The sequence below is a fragment of the Pelodiscus sinensis genome, chromosome 15 (genome assembly GCF_049634645.1).
Source record: "Pelodiscus sinensis isolate JC-2024 chromosome 15, ASM4963464v1, whole genome shotgun sequence".
NCBI lineage: Eukaryota > Metazoa > Chordata > Testudines > Trionychidae > Pelodiscus > Pelodiscus sinensis.
In genome coordinates this window covers 23348677-23375834 of record NC_134725.1, presented here as the reverse complement: position 1 = coordinate 23375834, position 27158 = coordinate 23348677, and the positions used below count along the sequence as shown (strand labels likewise).

At 46.6% G+C, this 27158-nt stretch overlaps 1 protein-coding gene across 3 annotated transcripts in view; it reads left to right on the top strand.

Moving 5' to 3' along the window:
* MMP17 (matrix metallopeptidase 17) overlaps positions 1-27158 on the top strand; it is a 181043-nt gene that overhangs the window by 102004 nt on the left and 51881 nt on the right. For 2 of the 3 annotated variants that reach the window (XM_075898412.1, XM_075898411.1), the window contains exon 2: positions 23871-24003. The exons of the other annotated variant lie outside the window; for it this stretch is intronic. In XM_075898412.1, coding sequence (XP_075754527.1) covers positions 23871-24003 — 133 coding nt within the window. The remainder of the gene's footprint in view (positions 1-23870; positions 24004-27158) is intronic. 3 annotated transcript variants of the gene reach the window in all.

Below are 27158 nucleotides of genomic sequence, written 5' to 3'. Positions count from 1 at the left end.
CGACCGCCATCCTGACATCGAGCCATGGATCACTACCCGCTGGGCCCGGCCTTCTAGCCATCTTTCTATCCATCTTACCATCCATTTATCCAATCCACAATCCCTTAACTTGCTGGCAAGAATATTGTGGGAGACCGTATCAAAAGCCTTGCTAAAGTCAAGGTTTATAACATCCACTGACTTCCCCATGTCCACAGAGCCAGTTACCTCATCATAGAAGCTAATCAGATTGGTCAGGCACGACTTGCCCTTGGTGAATCCATGCTGACTATTCCTAATCACTTTCCTCTCATCCAAGTGCCTTAAAATGGATTCCTTACGGATCCCTTCCATGATTTTTCCAGGAACTGAGGTAAGACTGACTGGCCTATAGTTCCCTGGATCATCCTTCTTCCCTTTTTTGAAGATGGGCACTACATTTGCCTTTTTCCAATCATCCGGGATGTCTCCCGATCTCCACGACTTTTCAAAGATAATAGCCAAAGGCTCCTCAATGACATTTGCCAACTCCCTCAGTACCCTCGGGTGCACTAAGTCCGGACCCATGGATTTATGTACGTTTAGCTTTTCTAAATAGTTTCTAACTTGTTCTTTACCCACCTCGAGCTGTCCATCTTCATCCCATCTTGCGTCACTTAGCGCATTAGTCTTGGAGCTGACCTTGTCCGGGAAGACAGAGGCAAAGAAAGCATTGAGTACTTCAGCTTTCCCCACATCATTTGTCACTAGGTTACCTCCTTCATCCATTAGGACCTGCACACCCTCTCTGATCACCTTCTTCTTGTTAACATGCCTGTAGAAACCTTTCTTGTTATCCTTCACATCCTTAACCAGTCGCAATTCCATTTGCGCTTTCGCCTTCCTGATAACCCCCTGGCATTCTCGAGCTATACCTTTAAACTCTTCCCTGGTCATTTGTCAAAGTTTCCACTTTTTTTAAGCTTCCTTTTTGTGCTTAAGTACACCAAGGGTTTTCCCTATAAGCCAGGGGAGTCCAAACTTTTTTCAAAGAGGGCCAGATTTGGATGAAGTGAACATGCGTGAGGGCCGACCATTTTGCCTGACATTCTTTGAACCATTAAAATTAAATGCAAATTAACTATTTTATGCAAAGTTTATTGCAAACGGCATACTTTTCATTTCGTCATATGGATCACAAATCTAAACAGGTGTTAAATCACTCTGCCTTTCATATCTGAAGGCCAGATGAAAAAAAAATCCAGGAAGCTGAAATATATGTCAGGAACATTGTAAAGTACATTACATATTATTGGTAATAAAGGTTGTCTGTCAACTTTTAAGTTCAAAAAATATGAACAGGAACATAACACCAAGTATACATGTTGTGTCCAAATATATTTATAACTGATTTAGACCAACTGACATTAACTGAGATTTTACAATGTATTCATCTCAATACATATGGATACGTTGGGGGCCTTAAAAGATAGATATTGCCAAATTACCTGTGGGGCCGTATTAAACCAGAACAAGGGCCGCAATTGGCCCGCGGGCCGGACTTTGGACATGCCTGCTATAAGCCAATCCGGTCTCCTACTGTGTTTGCCTCTCTTGCTACGTGTCGGGTTGGTTTCTTTTTGCCCAGATACCTGACAAGTCTCTTGGGGTACGTCTACACTACAGCGCTAATTCGAACTAACTTAGTTCGAATTAGTTAATTCGAACTAAGCTAACGCGTCTAGAACTAAAAACTAGTTCGAATTAGCGTTTTGCTAATTCGAACTAGCATGTCCACATTAAGTGGACCCTGAACAGGGCTTAAGGATGGCTGGAAGCAGTGCCGGCAGGGCATCAGAGGAGGACTTAGAGCGTGGAGATGCTGTCTCAGGCTAGCCGAGGGCTGTGTTTAAAGGGTCCCAACACCCACCCTGGACAGACAGTTCTCAGGGGTGCCGCGCTTGAAAACCATTCCTGGCTTGGAGTTCCCACACTGGGCCCATCACACCACTCGGCCATCAGACCGGCTGCACTTGCCGCATGCTGCCATCTGGGGAGAGGGGACAATTGGGGGGCTGCAGGAGAGCTTCCATCCCCAGAAGCCCACAGAGCCAACCCAGTCCTCCCCATCGGGGGCTCGTGTCCCGTTCCTCCCTCACCTCCTTCCACTTACCCTTCCCTAGCCCCTTTTCTTGATGTACAAAATAAAGGACAATTGTGTTCAAAAATGGAATCTGTCTTTATTGAACAAAACTGGGGGAGACTGGGAAAAGGAGGTGGGAGAGGGGAAGAGAGAAGCTGGGAGAGGGGAGGGCAACTAAAATGATCAGGGGTTGGGAACAGGTCCCATATGAAGAGAGGCTAAAGAGACTGGGACTTCTCAGCTTAGAAAAGAGGAGACAGAGGGGGGACAGGATAGAGGTCTCTAAAAGCAGGAGTTGGGTGGAGAGGGTGCATTCAGAAAAGTTCTTCATTAGGTCCCATAAAGAAGGACTAGAGGACACCAAAGGAAAGGAATGGGTAGCAGGCTTCAAACTAGTAACAGAAAGTTGTTCTTCACAAAGCCAAGAGTCAGCCTGTGGAACTCCTTGCTGCAGGAGGCTGTGAAGGCTACAACTAGAACAGAGTTTAAAGGGAAGTGAGATCAAGTGAGGGAGGTTGGGTCCATGGAGTGGTATTAGCCAGGGGGTAGGAGTGGTGTCCCTGCCCAAAGTTTGTGGAAGGCTGGAGAGGGCTGGCACGAGACAAATGGCTTGGTCACTGTCTCCGGTCCATCCCCTCCAGGGTCCCTAGGGTTGGCCGCTGTCGGCAGACAGGCTACTGGGCTAGATGGACCTTTGGTCTGACCCAGTACGGCCATTGTAAGCTCAGGGTCGGGGGTCTCAGTGGACCACCTTGATTTTCATGCACTCCTGCTCCTGGGTGGCCAGGCTGGCAGCTCTCCTGCCCTAGACGGCCACCTTCCTGTGCCTAGTGCAGACATTGTGGACAAGGTCCACAATGTCCGCACTAGCCCAGGCGGGTGCCCGCCTCTTGCGGTCCCGGGCAAGCTCCAGGGAGCCACCAGCCTGGTCCTGGGAAGAGCGGGAGGGCTGGGGGGCATCGGGTGGCTGGCTCGAGCCGTGCCAGGTGCAGGGTCTGCTGGCTGGGTGCTGGCAGGCTTGCACCTGGCACGGGCACCGTAGCCAGCCCGTGTCCTTTTAAGGGGTCCGGGGCCGGGAGGGGAGCATAGAGTTTCCCTGGTGTTGGCCAGAGTGGCCACCAGGGAAACCTGGGAAGCCTTAGTAGTGTAGACATACCCTTGGTTCCCCCAACCATGAGGCCCTAGGCAGTTGCCCAGCTTGCCACCTCCTAAATACCATCCCAAGCTTTTATAGGAGAAAACCAGTTACTGTGGCACATGTTGGCTACAGAGTTGTTATAGCATGTATGTGGGAGAGGGGAGGCAGGGGAAGCCTATTAGAAAGAAACAGGTTAAGTATCATAGGCTACACTGCCTGCTCTTTTGATGGCTGGACATTGAGTCTCTAATCTTTAATTCAAAGGCACTAAAATGCTGCCTCTTTGATTTATTCAGAGAGAAAATGCCTTTCTCCCTTGTAGATCAGATCTCAGCTGACGGTATTATGCAGGATTTTTTGCCATTTGCTTAAGCCTCAGGGACTGATTCCCTTCTGCCCTGCCCCTTGTGTAATCATAGACAGCAGAGCAAAGTGAATGCAGAATGCTCCCAGATCACAGCAGTCCTGCTTTATGCCCACTTTGCACTGCTGCAAACCCCTCCTCAAGATGCAGTGGACAGTCAGGCTGTAGGTATTAGCCAATCTGATCACTTACAGCAAGCCTCATGTTCCAGCCTTGGTTGTCCACAGCTGCCCCCTAACAAATGAGCAACGCTACAGTCACTGTATTCCTCCTGCTAGTCTTTCAGTATTGGGGATGCACTATGAGCAGCAGCTAAGGTTGCCAGATGATTTCAACAAAAATACCGGATATTTGACATTACATCACAATCTACATTACATCTTGTTTAGAAAATACCGAACATTTATATTTTCACAATTTGTTTCCCGAACAGAAAGCTGAAATACTGGACTGTCTGGTTCAAAACCGGACACCTGGCAACCCTAGCAGCAGCATCAAAGGAGGCTCTGTCATGCCATGAATGCTGGCACGGGAGCTGCTGTATCTCGGAATTGTAGGTGCATCACCACAGCTAGCCTAATTGAAGGTTTAAAGGGGGGGGGGGAATCATTATGGCAGTTGCATTAGTGTCTACCAGAATTCCACTTGCTGTATTAGCTTGGATTAAACAGCTTTTTGGATTCAAGTGAACTCCTCCAGCATGAGCTAATAGGATTTCTCCTTCAGTTCAGCAGCAGAGGCAACTAAACTCCTGGTCCTAATTCAGGCTGTAGTTTCTCCTCCTAACGAATTAATCAGCTGATAATGTGCATAGTATAACACATTAGAGAGATGTATGTTAATCTTTGGATGAAAATTATTGGTACTATGTGGCCTGAGAGAATATTACCTTGGGAAAACATGTCTCTTAGAGCAGGTAGGATGTTGTGTTTCTCCAATTTATAGGCATTGGTTCTAAGGTCATTGGATCTCACAAAAATAATGGCAAGAACTTGTAAAGGAAAATCCAATTGGAATGTCCCTATAATTTAGGATTTGGAGGGGGAGGAACTTCCACTCTATTTAACTGTGGCATTAGAAAGATAGTAAATTATGATTTGGACATTTACATGGGACACTTAACTTTTTGGGGGGAGAGAGGTTACTCCTGTAGGCCATTAATCTTTTGAAAGCAAGTATCTGCCTTTTCTTCTGTTTGAAATAAGGTACTGGTAGCTTTTAGTACCTTTTAGGGCATTTGTTTTTCATTGTCATATTTGCAAGCAGTTTCTTGCTGAAATTTTACTTGCAGTGAGATGGAGCTGAGTGAAAAACTATTTTTTCAGTTCTCTGGTTGTTCTGAAAACTAAACATTCATTTCAGGCCAACCCAAAAAAATTTAAAAATAGTTCAGTGAACCAAAAAGGTAAAATACATTTAATTTGGGCTTGTTTTATTCTCAAATTATTGATTTATTTTTTAAAAGAGTAAAATGGAAATTGGAAACAGGAAACAATGTCATTTTGGATCAACAAATCAAAGCATTGGTTTTGAAATTGTCTAAATGGAACTTTCTTTTTTTTTCACTATCCAACTAGAACAATTTAAATTTGACACAGATTAGTTCTGGCTGTCTTGAATCTGCATTTTTGTGTGAAGAACATCATCTAGATCTAGAAAGAGGATGCAGAGTTAAGGATTGGAGGATCCCACAGTGCCATATGTTTTTTTTTTTTTTCCTGTTGCCTTTTCCATTCTGGAGTCCTTTTAAATATAATCTTTTCTCTCTCCCTTATTCCAAAAGTTTTATTGCATGATATCTGTATTATGTGGACTTACAAATAGCACCATGACTGTAATGCATCAAAAGAGAGCCGCAAACTTTTATTAACTGTTTAACAGATGTAGAGAAGAGCAAATACATCAAACACAAACTGCTGTGTTGCCAAATATTCTGCACATCCTGATGGTTTTTTTTTAAATTTCAGTAGCATCTGTTTAAAGCCTTGGGCTATGTCTAGACTGGCAAAATTTAGCGCAAATACTCTAAACGCAAGAGTTTTTGTGTTGGAGTATTTGAGTAAGAGCATCTATACTGGCATGTGCCTTTGCGCAAAAGATTTGCTTTTGCGCAAAAGCATCCGTGCCAGTGTAGACGCTCTCTTGCGCAAGAAAGCTCCGATGGCCATATTAGCCATCGGGCGTTCTTGTGCAAGAAATTGATGCTACCTGTCTACACTGGCCTCTTGCACAAGAACACTTGCGCAAGAGGACGTATCCCTGAGCAGGAGCATCATAGTATTTGCACAAGAAGCACTGATTTTCATACAGTAGAACGTCAGTGTTCTTGTGCAAATACTCACAGCCAGTGTAGACAGGCGGCAAGATTTTGCGCAAAAGCAGCTGCTTTTGCACTAAATCTTGCCAGTGTAGACACAGCCCTGGAGTTTAGAGATGGTAGAATATGGTACCTGATCAAGGTATCAGCACAGGCAAGTTTTAAGAAGTTTAGGATCTCTGGCTTTTCTGGAGCATTGTCAAGATTAATAAAAAAAAAAAAAAAAAAAAAACCTGGGTCAGAGCATCTTAGGAATGCTTTTAATAAAGGAATGGAAAGACGGATTGTGATTCTCTGATGGGTGGGCCTACATCTTGTTTGTGTTGCACTAGGGAAGGCTGATGTGTGGATTGCATGATTGTTTCCTGTGTTGATAGTGAGTTCTGTTTCTCATTCTATCCCATCAAGCAAAAATTTCATACCTGGAGGTACAGAGTAACAGGAGGATAATGGTAGTTCCAATCACTAAGGCATTTTTAAAAAGTCCTATACTCTTTGGTGACCCTACAAATATCCGTGGTCGTGTGCCTCTAGGGGGAAGTGGAATACTTACGTATTTTATGTTCCTTCCCACACACACATTCAAGGAAGTGAGCCAGCAGACACGGCAATAACAATCATAGTAGTACACACCAAGGAGCCAAAGCTCAACTCAAGGCTTTATCCTAACAGCCTTCATGGTCTAAATCAGTGGCTGCCAACCAGTAGATCGGGATCTACTGGTAGATCTTGGAGTCTCTGACAGTTGATCCTGACTGGCTTGGCCAAAAGATTATCAAGCCCAGCACTTCAGCTGTCCCGCCCTCAGACTGCTGTGCACCTCCTACCCTTTGCCTTGGAGCTGTCCCCTTGGGAGCCTTTGCTTTCTGTGCAGTGCAGGAGAAGTAGAGGAGGGGGTGCTGATGTAAAGGTGCCCCCCTCCCATCCTGTATCCTATCTCCACAGAGCAGAGAGGTGACATATCAGGCTTTGGGATGGAGTTTGCTGGCTGCAGGGCCAGAACAGGGATGAGCCTGCCTTAGCCCCACTGCACCACAACCCAGGAGCCACCTGAGGTAAGCAGTGCCCAGCTGGTGCTCACATCCCAAAACCCTACCCCAGTCATGAACCCCCTCCTGCATCCCAAAACGCCTGCACCCTCTGAGAGCCTGCACCTAGAACTCCCTCTGGCACTCCAGCAGGGCTCAGAGCTCCTCTCACTCCAAATCCTTTAATCCAAGACCCGAGCCTGCACCCCAACCCTCTTCCCCAGACTAGTGAAAATGAGGGATGGTGTGGGAGGAAAGGAGGATGGAGTGAGCTGTGGCATTGGGCCTCGGAGAAGGGGCTCAGAGGAGGTGGGGCAAGGTTATTCAGGTTTGAGGTAGATCTTGTATTGCACTTAAATTAAAAAAGTGATCTTGTGCTTGAAAAGGTTGGAGACCACTGGTCTAAATGAAACAAAATGACAGGTAGCTTGCTTAATGTTGAAATGATTCACATAATCATTTATTAGACGTGCTGTTTGAGCTTTTCATCACATAATAACAAAGTGAAGTTTTAAGACACAAATCACATCTTGTGTGAAAGCAGTGAGTGAAAATGTCTGTATGTTCTCCTAAAGAGTATTTACCATGCATGATTGTAAAGGTACCTATAAATAGGCATGTTATCTGTAGCCACCTCTATACATGTGGCAGCATGTAAAGTATAGACACCTGCATGCACAGCTAGCATGGGTATAAATAGCAGTATAGTCATGGCTTAGGTGAATAAACTATCTGACAGGTCTGAACCCCAGGATGTATAGTCATCCCTTTCTACATGTCAAAGGGCCTGCAAGGCTAGAATCTGGGACTATGAGCTGCTGGTGCTTCCACATCACCAATGGAGGCCTAACCTAGGTTACTCTGTAAAGTAAGGTTGGATAACTCTGTAAAGTAAGGTTCAGCAGGAAGTAACACCTACCAGGACCTGAGTGGCAGCTCTTAGAACTTACTGATTGGCCAAATACTAGTATTTAAACTGAGACGCCAGCATGGGTGGTGTCTGAGCAGCAGCAGCATGGACTGTATGTTCACTTCTGCTCCATCCCCTGCTTTCTGTAGATCCTAGACACTGGCTTCCATCCTGGTTTGTCCTTGACTTTACCATTCAATCATGGTTATAACCTGGTGCCCATCTCTGAGTTTTGGTGCCCTGGCTTAACTCTGGCCCTGTCTGCCTGCCATCTGAAACTTTTTGCTGGACCTTGACTTCCTTGATATACCCACCTCTACTCTACTATTTTGAGAAGTGTAGTGTCCTGCTGCAGTGAAAGTCTCAGGGAATGGTTGGCTGTTTAAAAACCTTTCTCTAAGGCCTGCCCACATGCAATAGCTTTTCACTACAGTGTGTAGCCTCCCGAGTTGGGGGATAGGGTGCCCCTGTGCTGCTGTAAGTGCAGATGTGGCTGATGTGTAATATGTTTTGTCCAGAGATTTTTTTTCCCCAAGTGCTTTGCAGACAGCATATGAACAAGCATCCTTGCTCACACCTTCATCTTGAACCTATTCTGGGGAGAAAGTAGCCACAGGTAAAAGCTGAAGTTGCAGATCATCTTTGCCAAGAGCTTTTAAACAGAACATGGCAAGTTGTAGGAGCATTACATGGTCCTTAAGGAGCAAAGGCTTAAATTCAAGAGAGTGCCCTCCCATCCACCAAGCTGCACTCCAGGGAAGAACTATAGCTTGTAGACTGGAAGGATCTTAATTTCTCCCTGATTTAATTCCATGCCTATACCCTGAAGACCATCATACTTCTCTTGTCAGTTTATGCGTACTGAAACTCTTCAAGTCAAAGGTTGACTTGGACTACTTAGACAAAATGGAGAGATGGCCAGAGATCGTGGAACTTGGGTGGGAGGAGATTTTTCTGTCTATTTTCTGGTTATGCTAAACTGGTTTATTTTCATGTAAATACCATCTTCCAACCCTCAAAAATCATACACAAAGAAGAAAACTTCTGAGCAAAACTTTTGGGGGGCTGTCGGATGATCCCAGCAGGTGCAGTGTAGCATGAGAAATCATCCATAAAACAATCATAATTGCATCTGTTTTAAAATGAAGCATCCAGTTATGCTGTAGAACAAAAGAGCGTAGGTAAAAATAAAAGTACCCAAGAAATGGAAGTGCAGCTCTCATCTGAAAATTGACTCTACCGAAGGCGCTAAATAGAATTTCACCTTTAATGGGGTCATCTTTTTGTTCTTTGTGTAAGTGGGGGAATGGTCCCGCTATTGTGGAGAACTTTTCTGGCTTCTATACTACCAATAGACCAACGAAAGGATTAGAGTCCCCGCTCCCACGTCCTTTACCCAACGGCCTCCCTGACCCTGAGGGCTCCCCTTCCACTATCCTGAGTAGCCGAGTCCTCAAAATCCCAAAAGGCTGGGCCCAGGTTTCCTGGGGTTTAATCCCCGAACTTGTAGTCACTTGGGGCAGGGGCTAGGGTGTCCCCACTTCGGGGCGCTCTCTTCTCACTGCATGCTTTCTTGGCCCAATGATCATTTCATATAGATCAAAGCAAATACAATTTATTAAACATCAATTGATTAAAGATAAAAGAATAAGAAAAAATGAGAGAGGTTAAATGAGAACACACAGTTCTGCTCTGTAGCATGGGGACATCACAAACAGCAGTCTGCAGAGTGTAAGGACAGTTCACAGTCTGTTCCTTATAGGTACCTTATAGGCCCTGACTGTGCTGCAGGGGGGCTGCAGGCTGGACATGCTTGCTCTGGCATTGACCACACGGCCTCAGGCTCTAGGTGGCAGAACCCCTCTCCCAGTCTGGCCTGCAGGGCCTCTTGGCTGGTGGTGTCTCCCTGCCCAAAGCCTCTCCCTCCACTTTGCTGGTCCCAGCTGCTCACCACACCCAGCTGCAGGCTGTACTGCTTTGCCAGTCTCCAGCTCCTTGTGTTGCTTCTCTGTCCCCTTTGGCTTTCTGATCACTGCCAGTCTGCTGCTCAACACAGGGTCTATGCTACTTGGGCTGTGTGTGCCTGGTTCTCTTGCTGCAGGACTGCCTCTCTACATAACTTGCTCCTCTCAGCTCTCTCTCCTTGCTCAGAAAGACCCAGAAAATCCCAGCTCACACGGGGGATGGGGCCTGGCCTCTTACTTTCCTCACTGGCCTGTCCAACCTGTCAATCAGGCCAAGCTGGAGTGTTGGCTGCTTTCCATTGCCTCTGGGGTCTGTCAGTCTCAGGGCCCTGATTTCTCATGGACCCTTCCCCTTTTGATACTGGGAGCTGGCGAACCAAAAACTCCCACAGAGTTTTAGTAAGGGGCTAGCAGTCCCCTTACATTTGGTTGAATAGCTCCTAACACAATGGGATCCTACTGGGGCTCCTATTTAATACAAGTAATAATATTGTCTTCCGGATCAAATCAGTTCACAAGCAAAAGGATATGACAGTCATACTGGCTCTCTTCCTGAGTTGGACATTTTAAAAAAAGTTCCTGCAATTGGAATTTTGTTGATAAGCATAAACCAGGCTTTGCTACATCTGATTGCCCCCATATCTCTGTTGATTCGTCACAACCAAAAGAAGGAAAAAGTAACAAAAGCTTATTTTTAGTTGGCAAAATGAGTGATTCAAACTCTTGGAGAGCACTAGATGAACCCAAGCATCTGTGTAGCAACCAAGTGCTATAGCCACATTATTAAAATAGTTACCTTTTAGACAAACTATTTTAAAACAGTTGCATTGGTCATCAACCATATGTATGGCCTCCATACATCTCAAAAGACAGTGGGATGCAGCATTAAACTGGTTGCTTTTTGCAATGTTTTGTGTGGCCCAGTAGACCAATGCAAGAAAGGTATGTTCGGCTGTAGTAGCTATAGCTCCATGCTGTAATAGTGTTAGTTATCATCCGTTCTTTCCTCTTCATTCTTTTCTTGTTCTGGTTTTCTGCCAAAGTCTTGTTGTAGTGCTTTTGTCCTTGGCGGAGGTATTGACGCCAGGTATTTCTATCCATTGCCAGGTTTTCCCAACTATCAATGTCTATCTGAACTTTACCAAAGAAGCTTTTCAGTAGTCCTTGAAATGAAGTTAAGGGCATCTTTTTGGTCTTGTTCTCTCTGCTAGTTCTCCATACAAAATGTTCTTTGGGCTGCGGTTATCATCCATTCTCTTCACATGACCCAGCCACTGTAGCCTTCTGTTTTGCAGAATGGCTCTCTTGCTTGACATTCCAGCTCTTTTTAATACTTTCTCATTCAGGACTTTATCTTGCCATTTGACGTTAAAAATTTTGCTTATGCAGTGGAGATGGAAAGATCTAAGTTGTTTTTCTTGGCTTGCATAGGTGGTCCACATTTCTGATCCACAGAGAAGAACGCTCAGCACACATGCCTGATAAGTATCTGTGTTCTAACCGTGAGCTTTGAGTTTTCCCATGCACATTTTGTTAGTCTGCTGAAAGTAGTAGCCGCCAACCACAGCAGGAGATATAGGGGAAGAATATTTTAAAGCCAGCCACTTAAAAATTACAGCATTTTCCTCCATGCTCCCACCCTCAGAAAACATATCAACTCTACTACTGTGGAAGTGATTTATTAAACTCCATCCCAGTAGGAAATGGTATAAAAGATAAGACTGCAAAATATGGAGGAGGAATTAAGATAAGAGTTCTGCCTTAATTCCACCTTAATTAAAGGGCCACTTTCAAACGTATTTGTTATATCAGTTACAACCAGCCTCTCTCACCCCTGCTCCTCGTGGTTTATAGTGTAGCCGTTCAGCTTTTTCCCAATTAAATTTGTGTTTTCCAGTCTTGCATAAGCACATTAAGCTTGCTCCTGGATACTGTAAAAGCCGTGTGAGGCTGAACTGAGCCACGTGAGGGTGATTGCCACTGTGGCCGTGACAACTGGTTGGTTGGCTGACATCAATCAGACAACAGAATGGGATTGTTGATGTAAGCAGGGTCAGGATAAGCTCTACCCTGACATCTGGTGGTGAATTGTAGCGAGTGGTGCAAAACGACTTCAGGGGCTGATCTCATTTGCATAGGCACACCCACCCTGCCTTGTATGTGCTCACAGCAGCCCAAAGGGTCATTTTGGCCACTATGGGATCCCCAGTCTCTCTGGGTATGTCTACACTACAGCGCTAATTCGAACTAACTTAGTTCGAATTAGTTAATTCGAACTAAGCTAATTCAAACTAATGGATCGAGACTAAAAAACTAGTTCGAATTAGCGTTTTGCTAATTCGAACTAGCATGTCCACATTAAGTGGACCCTGAACTGAGGTTAAGGATGGCCGGAAGCAGTGCTGGCAGGGCATCAGATGAGGACTTAGAGCGTGGAGCTGCTGCCTCAGGCTAGCCGAGGGCTGTGCTTAAAGGGACCCGACCCCCACCCTGGACAGAGTTCTCAGGGGTGCCCCGCTTGCAAAGCAGTCCTGGCTTGGAGTGCCCTGAGCGCCCACACTGGGCACATCACAGCACTCGGCCATCAGACCGGCTGCACTGGCCGCAGGCTGCCATCTGGGGAGAGGGGACAGTTGGGGTGCTGCAGGAGAGCTTCCACCCCCAGAAGCCCGCAGAACCAGCCCAGTCCTCCCATTCCTCCCTCACCTCCTTCCACTTAGCCTTCCCTAGCCCCCCTTCCTGATGTACAAAATAAAGAAAACATGTGTTCAAAAATAGAGACTCTCTTTATTGAACAAAACTCGGAGACTGGGAAAAGGAGGTGGGAGAGGGGAAGAGAGAGAGTGGGAGAGGGGCGGGCAACTAAAATGATCAGGGGTTTGGAAGAGGTCCCATATGAAGAGAGGCTAAAGAGACTGGGACTTTTCAGTTTAGAAAAGAGGAGACTGAGGGGGGATAGGATAGAGGTCTATAAAAACATGAGTGGGGTGGAGAGGGTGCATACAGAAAAGTTCTTCATTAGTTCCCTTAATAGAAGGACTAGAGGACACCAAAGGAAAGGAATGGGTAGCAGGCTTCAAACTAGTAACAGAAAGTTGTTCTTCACAAAGCAAAGAGTTAGCCTGTGGAACTCCATTCTGCAGGAGGCTGTGAAGGCTAGAACTAGAACAGAGTTTAAAGAGAAGTGAGATAAAGTCATGGAGGTTGGGTCCATGGAGTGGTATTAGCCAGATGGTAGGAGTGGTGTCCCTGCACAAAGATTGTAGAAGGCTGGAGAGGGATGGCACGAGACAAATGGCTTGGTCACTGTCTTCGGTCCATCCCCTCCAGGGTCCCTAAGTTTGGCCGCTGTCGGCAGACAGGCTACTGGGCTAGATGGACCTTTGGTCTGACCCAGTACGGCCATTATAAGCTCAGGGTCGGGGGTCTCAGTGGACCCCCTTGATTTTCATGCACACCTGCTCCTGGGTGGCCAGGCTGGCAGCTCTCTTGCCCTAGATGGCCACTTTCCTGTGCCTAGTGCGGAGGTCATGGACGAGGTCCACGATGTCCGCACTAGACCAGGCGGGTGCCCGCCTCTTGCGGTCCTGGGCAAGCTCCCGGGAAGAGGGGGAGGGCTGGGGGGCATCGGGTGGCTGGCTCGAGCCGTGCCAGGTGCAGGGTCTGCTGGCTGGGTGCTGGCAGGCTTGCACCTGGCACGGGCACCGTAGCCAGCCCGTGCCCCTTTAAGAGGTCCGGGGCCTGGAGGGGGGCAGAAGAGTTTCCCTGGTGTTGGCCAGAGTGGCCACCAGGGAAAGCTGGGGAGGGCTAGCCTCCCACTAGTTCGAATTAAGGGGCTACACACCCCTTAATTCAAACTAGTACGTTCGAACTAGGTTAAGTCTTCGTAGAATGAAGTTCAAACTAGCAGAGCGCTAGTGTAGCGCCTATCAAAGTTAATTGGAACTAACGTCCATTAGTTCAAATTAACTTTGTAGTGCAGACATACCCTCAATTATTGAGGTGGGGGGGATAAAGTGTTGTTACCCTGATTATGCGAATCAAGGACAATGGAATGGTGGAACTGTTTATGACTGAGGGATTCGCCATAAACTAAGAAGCACTCGCTAGACAAGGGGCATGGGTTCCAAACCCAGTCAAGTTGTGAGAAGCTGGGAACAGGTCTTTGTACCTGGTGGTGGGGCCCTGTTTGAGGGCCTAAACAACACTGATTGCACCCCCTCCTCTCTCCACTGTGGAATATCAGAGCTAATTTGGATTCCATTAGGAGTCTAGTTGCGAGCTGCTGAGCTGACTTTACTGTGGGCCAGTGGAGCACTAACACTGAGGATCCTCTGTTATGAGCTGAACTTGTTGAAGAGCTGAAATCACTAGTGCTGTGGGGAGCCTGATGCTGTACTGCTGAGCTACTAGCAGAGCAGCTTGTGGGGACAACCAGCAAGCGCAGGTGGCCAGCAGAGCAGTTTGCAGGGACAACTGGCAAGCGCGGGCGGACAGCAGAGCGGTTTGTGGGGACGACCGGTGGGCACAGGTGGCCAGCAGAGCAGCTGGTGGAGATGACCTGCGAGCAGCTGGTAGGAGTGGCAGCAGCAGCCAGTGGAGCAGCTGCAAGAGCAGCCAGCTGGCAGCCAGGGGCGTGGACTGAGACGGCTGGTGGAGCAGGGCAGTTTGTGGGATGGCTCAGGCGGCTCACGGGACAGCAGGTGAGTGTGGTGGAGTGACTTGTGTTGACGGCGGCAGCAGAACCCTATGGAGAGGCGGAGCCATCAACGGACCACATAAGGCGTATCAACCCCCGCCCTCCTCCAGGTTGGGATGGTAAAACCCTGCCAGGTGAACTTTTGAACTCTGGGGCGGCACTGACCCGGGGCAGAGACTCTTGGGGTGTTGGGCTTTTGGGGACTTTGGGTGATTCACGGCTTGGGAGGGTGGGTCTTTGCTCATGTTTGGTCTATGAATCCGAGCTGTGGTGGTTACCCAATTTAATGCTGATGTCGGTTACCTCATGTTATTAAAGGTTTGCTGCTATACTGAGGCTCTGTGCTTGCAAGAGGGGAAGAATTGTCTCTTTGAGGAGTCCCGGGGTGTATGTAAGATTTCCCAGGTCACTGGGTGGGGGCTTGAGCCGGTGTTGTATTACCTTGTTGGGAGGAGACCCCTAGATACTGAACCCGGCCCTTGCTGCTATTAACTCGGCCTGGCAGAAGGGTTACACTTAGATTGCAGCTCTGAAGATTTTACAGATGTCTCTCTGTATGTGTACATACAGCATCTAGCACAACAGGATTCCAGTTTTAAGACATGCCTCTGTGGCAATTGCAGGGGTGATTGCTACTCCTGAAGGAGCACCTTTGCTGGCTTTCACCTAGCTAGAGACTAGCAGCAGTGAAGTGATGGTAGCATTGCTTCCAACACAGGCTGCCACAAGGTGGCCTAGGACAGTAGTCTTCAAACTATTTTTCTCACAACCCTGTTGAGGAAAACTGTTAATGCTCATGACCTATCATAGTTTTATCTTTTGACTAGCATGTGAGCTCTGCGAGGAGGGGAGGAATGAGATATCTGGGATGCAGGAGGAGGCTCTGAGATGGGGAAGACTCCTGCTGGGGCAGGAGGTTTACCTTCAGTGGCTCCTGGTAAGCTGTGCAGCAGGGGTACTAAGGCAGGCTCCCTGCCTCTCCTGGCACTGCAGACTATGCTGTGGCCTACAAGTAGCCACCAGCAGTCTGGCTCCTAGGTGAAGGCATACAAGCAGCTCTGCACACTGTTTGTGTCTACATTAGCATAATTTTGCACAAAAGCACACTTTTGCACAAAAACATGCTGCCTGTCTACACAGGCAGGGAGTTCTTGTGCAAAAACACTGACGTTCTAATGAGTGAAATCAGTGCTTCTTGCACAAGAACTATGATGCTCCCACTCAGGAATAAGCACTCTTGTGCAACTGTTCTTGTGCAAGAGGCCAGTGTAGACAGGCAACATGAATTTCTTGCGCAAGAAAGCCCGATGGCTAAAATGGCCATCGGAGCTTTCTTGTGCAAGACAGCAGCTACACTGGCACAGATGCTTTTGCACAAAAGCACATATTTTGCGCAAAAGCACATGCCAGTGTAGATGCTCTCTTGCGCAAATACTTTAACGCAAAAACTCTTGCATTAAAAGTATTTGCACAAAATCTTGCCAGTGTAAATGTAGCCACTGTTCTCACCTGCAAGTACAGATAGGGTTGCCAGATGGTTTAACCAAAAATACCAACCTCCCCCCCCCCCAAAAAAACACTGTTGAAGGGAAAAAAGGGGGAGATCAAAGTTGTTGGGGGGTGGGAAAAGGGACCCTGGCAATTATTAAGCAAAAAATTAATAAACAAAAAAAAAGCAAGGCCCCTTTAAGGCCTTTGGGGCTTTTTTGCCAGTGGCCATCTTGTTTTCTTCCTCTGTGCCAGAAGATAGCTTCCCTGCAGAACCAGGCAAATGGAGGGAAGGGGATGGGGGTTCCAGGAGGAGCCCAGGGCTGGGGGAGGACGGGCTGTGGGCTGGGCCTGGTTGCTGAGTGTCATAGGGTTGCCAGTTGTCTGGTATTTTCACCTCCTGGTAGGGGAAAAAAATCAGAAAATACTGGACATTTTAGGTGCCTGGTATTTTCTGATTTTTTTTTCCAGACAAGCGGTGAAAATACTGGACTGTATGGGTCAATACCAGACACCTGGCACTCCTAAGTACAGACCCCTCCCTAACTTCCATTGGCTGGGAATTGGCCAATGGGAGTATGGAGCCAGTGCTCGAGGTGGGGGAAGCACACAGAGCCCTGTGGTCATCCTCTACCTAGGACCCAGGCCTGCTGCTGACTGCTTCTGGGATTCACTATGGTGCTAGGACAGGCAGGAACCATGCCTCAACACCCTTGCTAGTCCCTATGTCACCATACAGCAAGGTGACCCAGTGCCTGACATTGTGCGACTCAGTGCTGGGTCACGACGCATAGTTTGAAAAGGGTCATCACTGATGGCTAGCCTAGGCTCACTGTGACCAGTACCCAAGCAAAAGCTAGCTTAATGCCTGTACCAGCTGCAATCCCTCTCCCTCCCATGCCCCGAACACCATGCCATACAGACAAACCCGTTGGGGGCTCTGAGCTCTAGTCTAAAACAGAAAGTTCTCTCTGATCGCCACCATTTCTTTTTCTACTTGTTAATAAATGGCCCTTTCTCTCTCCTGTCAGGAATCCCCTGTCTCAAGGATTTAAAATATTTTGATATTACACCTCTTTGCCTTAGACCCATCTTGTCTTTGACCATTCCCCTGCTGGGTGGAATGTGATTCACAGCTTCATCCTGGGGACGGGTAGGGAGCCAGTGAAAATGTTTCATTGCTAAACATAATGCTTTCACTTTGAAAGGATGCTTCCATGCCCATTGTCTGCTCGGTGCTCAGCAGCTGGGAGGATCCTGTCCACAGCTGTGTTTATCAACCACAATACAAGGAAGGGTTCAGCTGAATGAAAATGTCTTTGGACAATATGCCACACAGACACTTTGTACTTTTCTTTTTCAAGTATGAAAACAATAGCAGAGTCTTTAAATCTTTCATCAGCAATGAAGCTGCATCATTTAGATTATTTTCTGTTCATTTCCTCACATGTCTTTCTGTCTGTCTTTGAAACTCAGGGAACCGAGCAAGGTGAGGGGATGAGTCTTGCTGGGCAGTGGCAGCGTTGAAAATTAATCATATGTGCTATTTATTGTGTGTATTATTGTGCCCAGGGCTGTTGTGCTAGGTGCTGCACTTACACACAGTAAGGGACTGTCTTTGTTCAGAAGAGTTTAGATTCTGACTAGATTCAGAACACTAAGGGAGAAAGAAGTTACATCTTCTGTTTGACACTGAAGATATGGAGGCATCCCCTAGCAAGGACATCTCAAGCATGAATCAATACTGTAGGATGCTGCACACAATACTCAATATAGAGCCAGTTGGCCCAGTAAGGTTAGTAGCATGGATTGTCCTTAGTCTAGATCAGTGGTCTCCAACCTTTTTACACCCAAGATCACTTTTTAAATCTCAGAACAGGCGAAGATCTACTGCCCCGCCCCTTCCTTGAAGCCCCACCCTCTCTATTCTCCTCCTGTCCATCACTTGCTATCCCCAGCCTTTACTTACACACTCTGATAAACAATTTATTTTTAAATTATGCGATACATAAAATTAAAATCACATGTTTATAGTTATGAAATATATGGTCTTATTTTTTATTCATGCTATTTAAATCTAAAATGAAGCGTTTATAATTATACATTTTGAGGAGACAGAGTTTTGCGGCTGGAGGCAGGGGAGAGAGAATAGGATGCTGGGAGGGCAGAGGACAGGGTTCTGCAGCAGGGGACAGGGTGCCAGTGGGGACAGGGTGCCAGTGGGGACAGAGTTCGGGAAGTGGGGATGGGAATAGGGACAGAATTCGGTAGCTGGGGTCAGGGGAGTGGGGACAGAGTTCTGTAGCTGGGGACAGGAGAGTGGGGACAGAGTTCGAGGAGTGGGGACAGGATTGGGGACAGAGTTCTGTAGCTGGGGACTGGGGAGTGGGGACAGAATTCGGGGAGTGGGGACAGGAATGGGGACAGAGTTCTGTAGCTGGGGTCAGGGGAGTGGGGACAGAATTCGGGGAGTGGGGACAGGAATGGGGACAGAGTTCTGTAGCTGGGGACAGGAGAGTGGGGACAGAGTTCGAGGAGTGGGGACAGGAATGGGGACAGAGTTCTGTAGCTGCGGTCAGGGGAGTGGGGACAGAGTTCTGTGGCTGGGGTCAGGGGAGTGGGGATAGCGTTCTGTGGCTGGGGAGTGGAGGTTGGGGAGCGGGGTGCCAGTGGAGGCGGAGAGTCCCCTGCATCTCCCTCCCAGGATTCTCCCCCCCCACAGGGAAACCAGTGTGTGCCTGCCCCGGGGCTGACCCCACACGGCGTGGGGAAGCCCCGCGAGCACCTGCCCTGGGGCCAACACCCCTCACCCCGTGTGGGGAAGACCCGTGCGTGCCTGCCCAGGGAGTCAACACACCCCCCCGGCGCAGGAAAGCCCCACGCGCACTTGTCCTGGTGCCAACCACTCCCCCCCTCCACACATAGATCTATGTGTAGAGCCAATGGACTCTGGTTGTCAGCAAGAGAGATTGAACCAGCAACCTAGAACTAGCCAAAACTAGTGCTTCTAATGCATGTGCTAAAAGCCACCTGGGCAGGTCTACACTACAACTAAAGTCAGCTTTAGGTACGCAATTTCAGAAACATAAATAACATAGCCAGAGTTGACATACTTTAAGTCCAGCTTTGGCACTGTCCTCATAGAGGGTATGTCTACACTACAGCACTAATTCGAACTAACTTAATTCGAATTAGTTAATTTGAACTAAGCTAATTCGAACTAGTGCATCTAGACCTAAAAACTAATTCGAACTAGCATGTCCACATTGAGTGGACCCTGAACCGAAGTTAAGGTTGGCCAGAAGCAGTGCCGGCAGGGCATCAGGTTAGGACTTAGAGTGAGGAGCTGCTATCTCAGGCTAGCCGAGGGCTGTTCTTAAAGGGACCCGACCTCCACCCCGGACAGACAGTTCTCAGGGGTTCCCTGCTCGCTTGTCTACCTCGATGAGGGACAGCAAAGCAGTCCTGGCTTTGAGTGCCCTGAGTACACTCACTTGGCACATCACAGCACTTGGCCATCAGCCCGGCTGCACTTGCCGCAGGCTGCCATCCGGGGGGTGTGTCAATCGAGGGGCTGCGGGAGAGCTTCCACCCTGAGGAGCCCGCAGAGCCACCCCAGTCCTCCCCATCGGGGGCTGGTACCCCATTCCTCCCTCACCTCCTTCCAATTACCCTCCCTAGCCCCCCTTCCTGATGTACAAAATAAAGGACACGTGTGTTCAAAAATAGAAACTCTCTTTATTGAACAAAACTCGGGGAGACTGGGAAAAGGAGGTGGGAGAGGGGAAGAGAGAGGGTGAGAGAGGGGAGGAGGAAACCTGGGAGGAGGGAGCTGGAAGGGGGAAGCCAAAGGAAGAAGGAGGAGGGGAAGTATCAAACTATGGTATGCCATATCTTCAGTACTGTGTACAGATGTGATCTCCTCACCCCAGAAGAGATATTTTGGCTTTGGAAAAGATTCAGAAAAGGGCAACTAAAATGATCAGGGGTTTGGAAGAGGTCCCATATGAAGAGAGGCTAAAGAGACTGGGACTTTTCAGCTTAGAAAAGAGGAGACTTAGGGGGGGTATGATAGAGGTCTATAAAATCGTGAGTGGTGAGGAGAGGGTGCATAAAGAAAAGTTCTTCATTAGTTCCCATAATAGAAGGACTAGAGGACACCAAATGAAATGAATAGGTAGCAGGCTTCAAACTAATAACAGAAAGTTCTTCTTCACAAAGCAAATAGTCAACCTGTGGAACTCCTTGCTGCAGGAGGCTGTGAAGGCTACAACTAGAACAGAGTTTAAAGAGAAGTTAGATCAAGTCATGGAGGCTGGGTCCATAGAGTGGTATTAGCCAGGGGGTAGAAATGGTGTCCCTGGCCACTGTTTGTGGAAGGCTGGAAATGGATGGCACAAGACAAATGGCTTGGTCATTGTCTCCAGGGTCCCTACTGTTGGCTGCTGTCGTCAGATAGGCTACTGGGCTAGATGGACCTTTGGTCTGACCCAGTACGGCCATTCTTATGTTTTTATGTTCTAAGCTCAGGGCTCAGGGTCAGGGGTCTCACTGGACCACCTTGATTTTCATGCAAATCTGCTCCTGGGTGGCCAGGCTGGCTGCTATCCTGCTCTAGACGGCCACTTTCCTGTACCTAGTGCAGAAGTTGTGGACGTTGGAGGCTTCCCCCTAAACCTCGATGAGGTCCACGATGTCTGCACTAGACCAGGTGGGCGCCCGCCTCTTGCGGCTCCGGGCAGACTCCTGGGAGCCGCCAGCCTAATCCCAGGAAGAGGCGGAGGGCTGGATGGCAGTGGGTGGCTGGTTCATGCCGTGCCAGGTGCAGGGTCTGCTGGCTGGGTGCTGGCAGGCTTGCACCTGGCATGGGCACTGTAGCCAGCCCGTGCCCCTTTAAGGAGTCCGGGGCTGGGAGGGGGGCAGACGAGTTTCCCTGGTGGTGCCCAGAGTGGCCACCAGGGCAAACTGGGAAGGGCTAGCCTCCAACTAGTTTGAATTAAGTGGCTACACAGCCCTTAATTTGAACTACTTAATTCGAACTAGGCGTTAGTCCTCGTAGAATGAGCTTTACCTAGTTCGAATTAAGTGCTCCGCTAGTTCGAATTAAGTTCGAACTAGCGATTTGTATGTGTAGCGCCTAGAGTGTAGACATACCCAGGGGGAGTTCAATGAGAGAAATGCTCCAGTCAATTTCCCTTATGCCTCATGATGGTGAGGAGTACCTTCACTGACGGGGGTACACCCAGTGTTTGATTTAGAAGGTCCATACTAGACTCAAACACTGGAAGATCGACTGTGTGTTGATCTTCCATCAAGTATAGATGTGCTCTCCTCCACTAAGGCTGTGGAGCAGACTTCACTCTCCCTTGTCCGTGCTCTCAGTGCCTCTGGGTTACATGAACATTGTGAGTAAACTTTGAATCAGTCATTAGTTCCCTCACTCTTGAGGAAAAGTAGCAATGAAGCATGGCTAGGTACGAGAAGCTCTCACTATTATCCTAAACCTTTTGAAGGGCAAAATGATGATTTTTTTGAAAAATAAGAAAGGACAGTTATTGCTAAAACTAAATCACTGAAGGTTTTTGTTGGACTGATCACCTTTTCCAGCTCTTTCACACATTTGCTACAAAATCATGTGCCTCTTCTTTGCCTTTTGTCTTCCCATTAATTGTCCAGGAGGGCTACAGGGAAGCTGGATTAATTAGGTCTGCAGTGTACCACAGGTTCTGCTACAGCTAGAGGATAAATTACCCTGTCTCCGTGGCTGTGGAGAAAACCAAATTAAACCTCACCATTCCTGGCAGTCAATGGACTGACATAGGGCACTGTGTCACAGACTATTTCTCAGGAGGAATCAGGAGCAATTTCTGTAGCTAATTGCTGTCACCAATGCTTTTCCTATGCAAAGGGACAAATAAAGCAGCAGGAGGAAACACTGCTGAGAGCATTCAGCCCAGATTTCAGGCTATATGATGGTATAAGACTTGAGTCTCTCTATGTGGTCTTTGGTAGCTAATGTATTCCTTGCACCTGGGTTACTGAATCTTGGAGCTATATTTAAACAACGTGAAAAAGCAGCACAAGCAATTTTCCGTATTGTGATAATGTGCTATCGCACTAAAATGAACCAGCCAGAAAAGAGGGTAAAGAGACAACTGACTAGCTAGAACAGTGGAGGGCAAGTTATGGCCTAAGGACCACAAGAGAACCATTGGGGTTCAGTGTGTGGTCCATGAGACATTTTATTTACCATTGCCCAGGCGCTGGGTTGCCAGATAGTTTGTTTGCAACTGATTTCACTGAAACATATAAAGACATATAAAGCAAAGACATGTGAAGTGAGGTGCGTGCTGATTGCACACAACATTGACTGTGACAGCTGTGTGCTCCCCTGTATCCAATCAAAGCACAGCTATGGTTTAATGGGCACATCCCACAAATTCTAGGTACGCAAACGCAGTTAACAAAAAACTACCCTATTCTGAGAGACCATCTTGATTATGTCAATCTTGAGATGAAATAGGGCCACTCGTGATCCACTCACTAGCCTAGATTGCCCTTTGCTGTGCTAGAGAGAGATGGAACTGAAGCCTTGTTCTTTGAAAGAAATGGCTAATGTTGCTCTCATAACAAGCTGAAGAAAATCTAATAGAGAGGTAGCCGTGTTAGTCTGATCTTGCTAAAACAAAACGAAAAACTATGTAGCACTCTAAAGCCTCACAAAATGGTTGAATAGGTGATGAGCTTTATTAAACAAAGAAAATCTAAAAGAGAGTTCTATAAATGTGAGCTCATTTAACCCCAGTGCATCAATAGGGGCTTGGGAACTCTCTGTTCTTGAAGGGGGTTGGGAAACAGAACAGTCAAGCATCAGTGATAAGCAGATATTGACTCACACTATTAATCGTACCAAAATAAGTTAATGGTTTATTGGCCAAGGTAAAAGCCTAGATCAATATCAGTCCTTAGTGACTTGGTAGATCAATACATCTTTTGATACTGATAAAGAACACAGGAGACATGTATTCTCAGTAATATAAAGTTCTGCTCTGCTGCTCCTTCTGCATTGATTGGAAACAAGAATAGGAGTAAATGGAAGGCCTCCTTGGAGATGATCAAGCACTTGGCAAAAAGGTGGTGGTTAAGTTTCTTATGGGACACATTTTCTAGATCATAAAAAAGATATATGTGCTTGACTCTAAGTGCACCGACTGAGGTCCCTGGCAGTGAGGTGGCTAAACTTTGGGGGAAGGGGAACGTAAACCCATTCGCCTTTCCTCTTAAGTAAATAAATAATCTGGGCTGCCTTCTGAAAATCACGGTAAGCTCTAAATGGTTTTCTTCTCTGTTGAGCAGATATTGACTTTTTTGTGCAGCAAGAGCCAACATGGCTGCCACCCAGTTTTACAGTGCTCAGTCCATGTCCCTGTTATTACCAACAATTTTCATAGCAAGAATACAGGACAACTTTAAGCTCTTCATTATTCAGGTTCTTTTATCATCGGCAAATCTCCCAACAAACAGGTCTCTGCTAATAACCAATAGCGCAAAGGGAGTCTAAAAGATAGCTGCGTCACAGGCCTGTGTTTTATAACTCTGCTGTTGCCATGAGCAAAGATAGTTTGCAGCTGGATGGGAAAACTAAATGTCAGCGTTGGAATGTATGAAGGTCACTGGATTTCATTACTTAAGTAATGTATCCAGATCCATTCTGACACGTTCATTTGTCAACACAGACCACAAAGTTCAATGTTAACATGTAAACATGTAGATGGAAAAGGCATCTCCATGAAGAACAAATGGGACCTTCAGACCCTGTCATTCTATGTTCTATTATTTCCCTCTTCTGCTTGCTTTACAGGACTGGCTGACTAAATTTGGCTACCTGCCTCCTCCAGACCCAGTCACAGGACAACTGCAGACCCAGGAAGAGCTTGCAAAAGCCATCATGGCCATGCAAGAGTTTGGCGGCCTAGAAGCAACAGGAATATTAGGTCTGTCCAAAATAAGCACTTTCTTCTTCTGTTTCATTCTGATGATCAGCTCAAAGATATCTTATAATAGTACTGGAGACAGGGGATGAGTTGTGTTCTTCCATACCACTGATCTGCAAAAGGTTGACTGTGCTAGTCCCAGGAAAATCTAATATGTGTGCAACAGCAAACAGCCCAGTTTGCAGTTATGAGTAATTACATGGCTCAGGTGCTCTGCTGCCTTCTGTTTTCAACAACCTAACATGGGCAATTATTTTACTAGACCCACATGCCTTTGGGGCATTTATTGTGCTCAAAATATCCCTTAATGAATTTTTTAAAAGAGAGAAACTTATAGAACTGCTAGTTTGGATGGTTTTTTTAAATCATTGATTACATCATCCAACTGAGAAAAAAAATCATTTTTTTCAATTCATTTTTTTCATTGCCCAGATCTTTAGGTTGAAATGTTCTAGTATTATTATTTGGGATAATTATTTGGGAGTGGAAGGATTGTTTCTAAAAGACTGACTCACTGCTGTTCTTTTTGTCTCCCCCCTCCCCCCCCGCTTATTATACTTGTTTACATCAAATTATTTTTTAAGACAACTAGCATTTTTGGTTTTTCTCTCTGCTAAGAAAGCCAGAGCTAGTGACAGGTGCTTAGCCATAGCAATTTGCAGCTGCAGAAAGCTGGATTTACAGCTAAACCACAAGGTTGAGGGGTCTGAGATTCTATTCCAGGTGACTGTGTGTGTGACTGGGAGCAATTGCTTACCCTCTTTGCACCTCAGTTTCTTTTTCTGAGACATTGCATTCATTAATGTTTGTGAAGTGAGAGTCTTGAAAGGAAGGAATTCTAGAACCATGAAATATTACTGTTGTTTAGATATGATGGCACTGAACATTCCTGTGTATCCTAGTGGTCTTCTACCTCTTCAAGAAAAGTAGTTGCTCTAGTTAAAAACATAGCAAGACATAATTATTTGCTTGCTTTATTGATTTCCACCCAAAGCAGTTCAAAATCTCACCATAAGGCTCACCAAATATAGCCATCATGCAGTCTTCTCCCCGAATTCCAAGGTAGGAATCTGATTCAGGTCCTTTTGAAGTCAGTGAAGGGATCCAACTCCCTTTGAGTTCAGTGGGAGCTGGATCAAACCCCAGAAGTGCAAGTCTGTTCCTGGCCTGTTTGCCTCATGCACTGCTGTGGAGTTGCCCAACTGTTGCAAGTCTATGTTGCCCAACCGCCACTCTTGCAGTGTTGCATCTGAGTCAAGTGCCTTCCTGTCCAAACCATTTAACCATCCCTAAGAGGAATCAGCAGTGAGTGAGCATCAGCATCAATTCTGATTTTTCTCTGAATCCATTTGCTTGGACCTAAGTATCATCATAACCCTCCTAAAGTCTCTTTCTCTCTCCATAGTAGTATAGGGTGGACCGCTCTAATCTGGGACTCTCTGGTAGGGCAATCTTCAAGGTCTGATAGGAACACGGAGGTTCCCAGACCTGAGAGCCCTAGGAGTAAGGCGACAAGAGGACTGGCTGGGAGCACATCCAGGCCAGTGGCAGGAGATCCACAGGCTGGTGGCAGGGGTACTGGCAGCAGCAGGGGATCCCAGTGGCCAGGGGGAAGCTCAGAAGTTGACAGCAAAGGAGTGACCATTGACCTCCCCTTGTCTGATAAACTTCCTGGTTTGGGACAAGTCAGGTCCTGAGGATGCCGGACTGGAAAGGACCAAACTGTAGTTATTTTCTTGTCACCCTCAGTTCTTTGGTCCTTGAACCCTGCATAGCATTTCATATAGTAGCAATCTACTGTGGGGAGGTCAGTTTGCTTTCACTGCCATTTATTTGGAAGAGAGTTAGCAAAAACTTGCCAGTTAGCAGGCTCTCCTTTGCCAAGTTCAGACTGTGCTTTGGCAGCTCTCAGGAAGTCCTTCTCTGAGCAGCTGCTTCACATGTCATTTAAACAGCTCTCTGTCCAGTTTTCTTATCAGCTCACCAATGAGACTCTTGCTTTCAGTTTTTAATTAAATACATGTAATTATCTTTCTTTCACATCTCATCGGAAGCACCAAGTAGCCCAAGAACAGGGGTTTTTTGGTTTGCATTTGGGTATGTTGTGAAATTATGAGCATAAGTTAAAGTGGACTTTACAGTCTTTTTCCTTGTTGGAGGAGCCATGTTTTGGGATTTTGTTTTAAAGAAAAATATTTAATTTCCCTTTTTTAAAAGAATAAAAGCATAAGGCCAGATCTATAAATTGGTGCATCAAGAGAGTTCTGTTGGTTGTGGAACTGGCCCTTTAAAATTGTATTCCACTCCCAATAAAAAATTTATCAAAAAGAATATTAGCATTTTGTTTCCAGTATAACCAGACTATGTACACAAATATTATATTGCTTTTCCAGAGGATGTTGAGAAATCCAGAGACTGTGGCCACATCTATACTTACCTGCGGATCTAAGCTCCAGAGACTGAACTCTTGGGGTTCGTCTAGACTGGCAAGATTTTGCACAAAAGCAGCCGCTTTTGCTCAAAATCTTGCCGCCTGTCTACACTGGTCACGAGTATTTACGCAAGAACACTGACTTTGTACTGTACAAAATCAGTGGTTCTTGCGCAAATACTTTGACGCTTCCGCTCAGGGATAAGCCCTCATGTGCAAGTATTCTTGTGCAAGAGGGCCAGTGTAGACAGGCAAGTTAATTTCTTGAGCAAGAAAGCCCAATGGCTAAAATGGCCATCGGAGCTTTTTTGCACAAGCGAGCGTCAACACTGGTACGGATGCTTTTGCACAAAAGATGTCTTTTGCGCAAAAGCATCCGTGCCAGTGTAGACGCTCTCTTGCTCAAATACTTTTAATGGAAAAACTTTTCCATTAAAAGTATTTACATGAAATCGTGCCAGTCTAGACGCAGCCTTGGTGTTTGATTTAGCAGATGTAGCAAGGACCCACTAAATCAAACGCTGAGGGCACCCCATCAGCTCCAGTACTTGTACTCGTCATGAGGACTGAGGGAAGTCCATAGGAGTGTTTCTACCATCAGCCTGCTTCCATAGAGATGACACCAACGTTTGAATCAAAGTATGTCATAGAGATGTGAATGAGTAGTCGACTAGTTGATTAACCAATAAGCCTAGGTTTATCGGTTTATCTAATGGACTACTCG